This window comes from Leguminivora glycinivorella, chromosome 27, assembly GCF_023078275.1.
Source record: "Leguminivora glycinivorella isolate SPB_JAAS2020 chromosome 27, LegGlyc_1.1, whole genome shotgun sequence".
NCBI classification, from domain to species: domain Eukaryota; kingdom Metazoa; phylum Arthropoda; class Insecta; order Lepidoptera; family Tortricidae; genus Leguminivora; species Leguminivora glycinivorella.
Genome location: NC_062997.1, coordinates 3,192,188 through 3,201,403, shown reverse-complemented (window position 1 = coordinate 3,201,403; position 9,216 = coordinate 3,192,188). Strand labels below are relative to the sequence as shown.

The window sequence follows — 9,216 nt, the reverse complement described above, 5'->3', positions numbered from 1 at the left end:
AATTGACGTGATTTTTGTGGAGATGGTTGAAAAGATGGAGAGTGACAGTCTACTTTTTATCTCTTTTTAACCCCCCACTTCCCTAAAATGGGGGTTAGAAGTTTGTATGGACCACCCCGCAATTTTAGAATTTCTCGAGTGAAGTCGCGGGCAAAAGCTAGTAGATAAAATCTTCACGTATTTTTTTTAAATAATAATATAATTATGTAGATTCGCATGATTTCCAATGGAAAAGACAAATGAATTGACTCGCAGTGTAATATAAGTATGGCTAAGCATTTGTTTTTTATACACTTAAAAGTTAATTTCTTGTACTCAATGAAGAGAATAAAGATTGAAATATGTTACTATTTGGTTTTATTTTACTACATAGATCCATCCTATACTTACATTAAAATGCGACCGCCTAAGAGCGTGCAAAAAGTAGATGGTGCCCCTAAAAAAGTGCCTTCTTGCCATCGATTTCATTTGTAGATGGCGTGTCACTTTCGACTTAGGCATTAATGCATTTTTTCTCAAACATGCAATGAAATATTGTCTTTACGTTCCTTAAAATGGGCTGGGAAGTATCGCTTTTTGGGCGCAACAACTCGAGAGGACTGTAAAGGGATTTCATATTATTTTTAGGCCTAGGCCTGCAAAGTAACTTTTTTTTATAAAAATATTTTTTTTTATTTCATTGTATGTTTGAGAAAAGCACTATACATGCCTCGGCGTGAAAACGGATTCCCGGCCTCGTATCCCTATCCGGCCTCGCTCGCACGCTCGCTCAGCCGTATATACCCACTTGGCCGGAAATCCTAATTTTCCCGGCCTCAGGGTGGCTAGCCGAATGGCACAATCGCTCACGAAACGAAGCGCTAGTAGATATCTATCTCTATCGCGCTTGCGCAGCGGCGTATCGCTTTCGTTTGGCGTCGGAGAAATGCCATTCGGCTACGGGGCCTGATGTAATGTACTATTAGTGACGCCATCTAATTTTTGCAGGTTCTTAATCTATGCTTTCATAGTCCAGAGCCCCATATTTGGAACAATTTAAGTCCATTGTCAGACGCGACACCCTTGACACCTAGTGTCGAGTAGTGGTACTGATAATTCCGCTACTCGACGATAGATGTCACGTTGCAACTCTCGTTTCCGTAAGAAAACTGACTTATCGAGTTACCACTCCTTCCTCGTATGTGAGTGTGTTTTGTAAAACGTCCCACTTTGTCGATTACCATTAAGGCGAGATTTATTTGTATTTTTATATGAATAAACTGTCAAAGCGACTTTATAGGAATCGACAAAGTGGGACGTTTTCTCGTTCACACTCACATATATTTCTCTACGTTGGAAACTTTCGTTTCATTTACGAATTTTTTTTTAGATAAGCTGTGATTCCGAAACGTTCCGCTTGGTGCGCTGTTAAAACCCCAAATAAAATGAGCGATTTCTCATAAAATGCGGCTCGGTACTGGGGGCCCATTTTTGAGTCTCACTGTCACTAAAATACCAGTTGAAAACGGTGAATTACCTATTATTTTCAGTGACAATTTTCTGAATTCGAACACCGTGAGACTCAAAAATCGGCCCCATGTTTTCGACGTTTTCGAAAGAAAATTACATGACAAAAATTTGTCTGAAGATACAAAACTAATAGTGAAATGTAATCTGTTATCATCATCATCCTCCTTGCGGTATCCCGGCATTTGCCACGGCTCATGGGAGCCTGGGGTCCGCTTTGACAATTAATCCCAAGATTTGGCGTAAGCACTAGTTTTACGAAAGCGACTGCTATCTGACCTTCCAACCCGAAGGGTAACTAGGCCTTATTGGAATTAGTCCGGTTTCCTCACGATGTTTTCCTTCACCGAAAAGCGACTGGCAAATATCAAATGACATTTCGCACATAAGTAAATCTATACATAATATAGAAATAAACGAGGAAAACATTCCTTGTAGGATAAACGCCAGTTGTGAGTCAAATGTGGTCCGCGTGACCCGTATAGTGATACTTACCTACGTAAACAATTATAACAGTTATTTCACTATTACATAATGTATAAGCTAGTGTTTTTATTGGTTTTCTCAGTCCTCGCAGATTCAGGTATGTACAATTTACACACATACATACAATCACGCCTGTATCCCATAAAGGCTCAGAGCACATGAACTACTCAAGTTTCAGTGCCCTCTTGGCAAAAAGGGGTTGAAAGAAAACGAAACTGTGACATTGCAATATTTCCCACAGTCGATGTACAATTTACTTAGGTAATATTATACATTAGACCCCAATATACATTTCATTAACGTGTCAAAAGGGCCTCTACGTGTTGGCTTCGGCCCCGCGCACGCCTCCCGAAGGTCCGGAACACCATTATTCCGTGATGGGAAAGAAACGACTAAAATAGCCGATAAAGTTCGTTTGTCCCTTTCTATCACACCAATACGTCGGAAAGAGACAAACAAACTTTATCGGCTTGACTTTAGTGAACGTTTATGAATAAGGGGGTAATAATATGAAGCGTAGATTTTAATAGGTCAGCCACGACATTGGTCTAAGCGCGACAGCGGTGAGCGACAGCCATACGTGCGAATGAAAAGTCCCATCGCTGTGTCTCGCTCCAATGTATGGCCGCCGCTCACCGCTGTCGCGCTTAGACCAATGTCGTGGCTGAGCCGTAAGGCACCTATGGAAAATATTTGTATTCATTATAAGTGTAAGCCTTAATGCGTTTTCACTTTATCCGATCCGATCCGATATCCCATACATTTAACGGTGCCATCTTAGATTTTTGACTTTGACAGGCTAACTACATCCGATATCGGATCGGATAATGTGAAAACGCACTTATACGGGCGATACATTAAACCACACAGAATTCATTATTAAGAGGTATTAGGAAAATATTGTATTGTTTAAGGTGATACAAATATCAGCTATGTGATCACCTCCTTAAATATTGCCGGTTATAATAATTACACCATGTATATAGTTCCATTTCTCCTTGCAAAGAGTTAATCAGTTTTATTTTCAGGAGCTACACTCGAAGGCTATTCGGGCGGAGTAAAACCTGATGTGTCATACTTAAGTCAAGCTAAAATGACTAATGACTTTCTTATTCAAGAAAGAGAATCCGAAACCTATCCATCCGGTAAGCATGGACTTATTTAAAGGGGGGGGGGGGATTGAAAACATGAAACTAAATCAAATTCATTAATTTATTAACACTTAAGATTCAATTTCATCAATTCAAGCGCTGGTAGCCTAGCGGTAAGTACGTGCGACTTTCGTTCCGGCGGTCGCGGGTTCGAACCCCGGCTCGCACCATTGAGTTTTTCGCAATTTATGTGCGAAATGTCATTTAATTTTTCCCAAACGCTTTTCGGTGAAGGGAAACATCGTGAGGAAACCGGACTAATTCCAATAAGGTCTAGTTTACCCTTCGGGTTGGAAGGTCAGATGGCAGTCGCTTTCGTAAAAACTAGTGCCAACGCCAAATCTTGTGATTAGTTGTCAAAGCGGACCCCAGGCTCCCATGAGCCGTGATAAATGCCGGGATAACGCAAGGAGGATGATGATTCAATTTCATCAATTGTATATACCAGCCAGCTTCGGGCATAAAGTCAAAATTGTGTATGAAATACTTAGCACTCTCGTGGATAAAAAGTGTCGCATCCGTTTTCGAAGAACCTAGAGGCTAGGGTTGTAAACCTTGAAATATAGATGTCGCTGGTGATGCATGACTACGTCACGAAGTGACGTCGTGCATCACAGTCGCAATGGTTAAATTCGCAATCATGGACGGATGGTCGGCTGGCGCAATTGGTAACGCATTGGACCGGCAATCCCAAGGATGTGGATTCGAGTCCCACGTTGGCCAGAGTAGATCACTGTTGATTTTTTCATTGCGATTGATATCTCCATTTATAATTTGCGAACTAAGAGAACCTTTACTAGTCGGTGTGGTGAAAAAAATCATCGTAGTCAGTTTATTTTTTTACTCTGAAATAATAAAATTAATAAAAATCTCTTTGTTTCAGCATCAAAGGCACTAAATGTGTATTTCGATATAAGTTTTACGACGAATAATGAAGGAACAACCACGGTGAATCTTAATATTAATCCCGGTGGGGTGATACAAGTTTCGGAGGGCCAGAAAATACAGTTTTACGCTACAACAGTAACTGATTTGTACGACTTTGGGTACGTAGAACAGTTACCGCCTCCCGTCATCTGTTTTTGGATTCTGTTCTTTTTGACAGCAGCGCCATCTATGGTATTTTTGGAGAACTGAATCGAATACCAGCCAGGTTGTACGAAGTCGTAAAACCCTTGTTTGCTCTATTTGTCAAATACCTATATCGTGATAAAAAGTGTCTTAGACCATATTTTTCTCGTTCTCCGACATATATATTATATTTACCTATGGCATACATATTAGTTGAAGAAAATAACTGTTTATTCGTGCATAATATTATTATATCAAGCGAAATATTTCAAAACTCAAACACGAGCGTAATTGCTGGATCCAGCAATTGCAATCCCTAATGCTGGATCCAGCAATCGCAATCCCTACGAGTGTAGCATGTAGTAGAAAAAAACCGGCCAAGAGCGTGTCGGGCCACGCTCAGTGTAGGGTTCCGTAGTTTTCCGTATTTTTCTCAAAAACTACTGAACCTATCAAGTTCAAAACAATTTTCCTAGAAAGTCTTTATAAAGTTCTACTTTTGTGATTTTTTTCATATTTTTTAAACATATGGTTCAAAAGTTAGAGGGGGGGGGACGCACTTTTTTTTCCTTTAAGAGCGATTATTTCCGAAAATATTAATATTATCAAAAAACGATCTTAGTAAACTCTTATTCATTTTTAAATACCTATCCAACAATATATCACACGTTGGGGTTGGAATGAAAAAAAATATCAGCCCCCACTTTACATGTAGGGGGGGTACCCTAATAAAACATTTTTTTCCATTTTTTATTTTTGCACTTTGTTGGCGTGATTGATATACATATTGGTACCAAATTTCAGCTTTCTAGTGCTAACGGTTACTGAGATTATCCGCGGACGGACGGACGGACGGACGGACGGACGGACGGACGGACGGACGGACGGACGGACGGACAGACAGACATGGCGAAACTATAAGGGTTCCTAGTTGACTACGGAACCCTAAAAATTAGAATTAAGTACCTACTTTTAAGAATATTTCTTAAAACTTATTTTTGCGTCGTTGCAGGTGTACAAATGACAAAGGTATAACAGTAATAGTTCCCAAAATTAAATTAGTTCAGGAAGATGGAATTAAAAAGTTGTGGAGTTTAAGTGTAAGTATCTCCGATCTTCATTAATTTTCCTACGCTCGCGGTTCAATTTGAATCTTCAGCGCGTAACGTGCGGTTAAACAGGGCGATAAACAAATAACTATTTGACTACAGCGCGTAAACGTAATAAGGGCGATAAATGATACCTGGGTGCGTAGCCGAATGGCAGAAACGCTCACGAAACGAAACGCTCGTAGATATCTATCTCTATCGCTCGCGCGTATATGCGTGACAGAGCCAGACTACCTTTCGCGGCGTTTCGTTTTCGTTTCGCGTCGCTGAAATGCCATTCGGTTACGGCATCTGACCCCGCAGCAGGCATGTATTTAAACATTGTTATCCTTAATTAAGAGGTGTTTTGTGCTCTTAATTTTCACCACATAATGAATTATTGAAAAAATTCCCTGCAGCAATCTATACTAATATTATAAATGGGAAAGTGTGTGTGTCTGTTTGTTTGTCCGTCACGTCCGTTTGTCCTCCGTCACGGCTAAACGGAGCGACGAATTGACGTGATTTTTTAGGTGGAGATAGTTGAAGGAATGGAGACTGACATAGGCTACTTTTTGTCTCTTTCTAACGCGAGCGAAGCCGCGGGCAAAAGCTAGTGTACTATAAACGTGGTTGCGGACAATCAATGAGAACTGTCAACGAGCTTTTAACGCGTGTGTATGGATAAAAAAATATTTCAATTTAAGTAAAAATTATCTAATTGCATTTTTAACCGCCTTCCAAATCTCAAGGGAAGGGGTTCTCAATTCGTCTGTATGTTTTTTTTTTAATGTTTGTTCCACGATATCTCCGTCGTTACTGGACCGATTTTGAAAATTTTTTTTTTTGATTGAATGTATATGCAACAGATTGGTCCCATTTTTCTCAGAACCCAGTTCTGATGATGGGATCCTGGAGAAATCGAGGGAACTCCTCAAATCTGAAAGGCATACATATGGTGATTTTTGTGTTTTTAAAGGAACAGCATGCATTTACGTACGGAACAGTGACATTTGGTGCAGTGGAACTCCTGATGATGGTCAGAATGGAACTCCTCAAATCTGAACGGCACACTTATAGTGACTTTGGTATTTTTATAAGAACAGCATGCACTTACGTCCAGAACAGTGACATTTGGTGCAGTGGAACTGCTGATGAAGAGTTAGCCGCCCCTGGTTAGAGTTCCGTTCTGATAATCATTCTCATCTGTAAGTACTTCAGAATCATGCAAATTTCAAAATTGGTTCAGAAATGACGGAGGTATCGAATACAAACATTAAAAAATATACAGACGAATTGATAACATAATCCAACAGTTGAAAGTATCACCAGATTTATCAAAGGAAGGCGGTTTTTTTTTCTTAAAAATTATATGTCCTATACTCACCACCGTTAAGAGGTTCGCCCGTATTAGGTTTACACCCTGTATATCCGCGAGTATACGAATGACACATTCGTTAACATAGTTAAAAGCGTCACAGGGACTTGTGCAGTTTTATGTGCTCTGCCTACCCCTTTGTAGTAGTAGTAGTAAACACTTTATTGTACAGAACAAATTACATGCACAGAGAATATTATAACGGTTATTTAACTTTGGGAATACAGACGTGAGTGTATGTAATTATGTATAACGGACGGTATAACGTCTGCGCTACGACAACAAAGCAACGTGAAATAGTTATTTGTTATACAAGGGGGCAAAGTTGTATTTTAACGCCGAGTGTGGAATTGAAAAACGAGCAAGTGAAAGGATTCTATAGTTGAACCACGAGCGAAGCGAGTGGTTCGAGAATAGAATCCTGAACTTGCGAGTTTTTTAACACACGAAAAGTAAAATACATTTGCACCCGAGTGTAACACAAAATTTTTCCCCTCACTATAGCGAGGAAACTACAACGCAAAAAATGCGTTTATCACTGCTTCCAGTTGTTCCACAGGTGGTAAAATAGTTATTTGTTATACAAGGGGGCAAAGTTGTATTTTAACGCCGAGTGTGAAATTGAAGAACGAGCAAGTGAAAGGATTCTATCGTTGAACCACGAGCGAAGCGAGTGGTTCGAGAATAGAATCCTGAACTTGCGAGTTTTTTAACACACGAGAAGTAAAATACATTTGCACCCGAGTGTAACACAAAACTTTTCTCCTCACTATAGCGAGGAAACTACAACGCAAAAAAATGCGTTTATCACTGCTTCCAGTAGATCCACAGGTGGTAAATCATCTTAATTACTAGATTCACCTACTTTTATCAATTTTAAAGCAGTTAATTTGACTTTATTCAAGGTCAAATTACTTTACCCACTAGTGGATAAAATGCGTTTTTACCCGCTGGTATTAAAGGACAAAACGCGTGTTTCCGAGCTAGTGAGGGGAAAATCATCTTTATTACTAGATTCACCTATTTTTATCAATTTTAAAGCAGTTAATTTGACTTTATTTAAGGTCAAATTACTTTAGCGTCACTAGTGGATAAAATGCGTTTTTTACCCGCTAGTATTGGGAAAGGACGTGAGTGTATGTAAACACGTGTTTCTGCGAGCAAGTGAGCAACGGAAAAGCTTTAATTATTCATTCATAATTCATAATGTCAATTTTTTTTCAGGAATCAAAACAATATTCTAAAACTGATATCGGCGAACGATGGGATTGTTTTTACGAAATATTGCAGCCAGATGGTACGATAGTTAATGCTCGGAAGATCGAGAGAAAAGGAAAAATATATATTCAAGACGAGTTCTCATTGCAGCTCCAAATTATTGGTTAGTTGGAGTAAGCACATAATGTAGAACAAAAATAATTGTTTATCCATGTAATTTCGTCATGAAATATAACGAGATTAAGTGGAGAATTGCGACCTGTAAAGAAGTCTGGACATACAATGACCACAAAGATTTGAATAAACCCTCGACATAGTGAACTGATTTTCATCAAACATGACTAAGAACACTCCCGACTGAATTAGCTTTCAAACAAAAAAAACTAAATCTAAAGCTACACACAGACAGACAGATCCCGTCGTTTTTGCGTCGGGGGTTAATAGTTATTTGTTATACAAGGGGGCAAAGTTGTATTTTAACGCCGAGTGTGGAATTGAAAAACGAGCAAGTGAAAGGATTCTATAGTTGAAGTTCGAGAATAGAATCCTGAACTTGCGAGTTTTTTAACACACAAGAAGTAAAATACATTTGCACCCGAGTGTAACACAAAACTTTTCCCCTCACTATAGTGAGGAAACTACAACGCAAAAAATGCGTTTATCACTGCTTCCAGTAGTTCCACAGGTGGTAAATCATCTTTATTACTAGATTCACCTACTTTTATCAATTTTAAAACAGTTAATTTGACTTTATTCAAGGTCAAATTACTTTATTCACTAGTGGATAAAATGCGTTTTTACCCGCTGGTATTAAAGGACAAAACACGTGTTTCTGAGCTAGTGAGGGGAAAAAATATTAATATAGTATTCCACGTTTGCAGAGCCAAAGCCATCGACACCCAGTCATCCTTACCAACTACGCTCCAAAGACCTATCCCTACAGCCGAGTCTTCTGCGCAACTGCAAACGCCCACGCAACCGAATCATAGACGGCCCAAAACGCACACTGGTAATACAGGCTCTCATTTTTATAACCCGAAATATTTAACACATTCACCTTTGAACTACGGTCGTATGGGGCGTGGGGTGTGCAAGTCAAACATTTGAAACGTTAGAGATTAGAGATTTACGATTTAGATTTACGCGTTAGAAATTTTTGAGACAGGATAAAAAACCGGCCAAGAGCGTGTCGGGCCTCGCTCAGTGTAGGGTTCCGTAGTTTTCCGTATTTTTCTCAAAGACTACTGAACCTATCAAGTTCAAAACAATTTTCCTAGAAAGTCTTTATAAAGTTCTACTTTTGTGATTTTTTTCATAT

At 39.3% G+C, this 9,216-nt stretch overlaps 1 protein-coding gene across 1 annotated transcript; it reads left to right on the top strand.

Annotated features, from left to right (window-relative positions):
- Positions 1 to 1,973: 1,973 nt before the first annotated feature.
- LOC125240199 lies at positions 1,974 to 8,946 on the top strand. The gene is made up of 6 exons (XM_048148023.1): positions 1,974 to 2,089; positions 3,021 to 3,137; positions 4,027 to 4,189; positions 5,227 to 5,314; positions 7,905 to 8,061; positions 8,780 to 8,946. The coding sequence occupies exons 1-6, from the start codon at positions 2,041 to 2,043 to the stop codon at positions 8,944 to 8,946; spliced, it is 741 nt and encodes a 246-aa protein (XP_048003980.1). The 5' UTR covers positions 1,974 to 2,040.
- Positions 8,947 to 9,216: the final 270 nt, after the last annotated feature.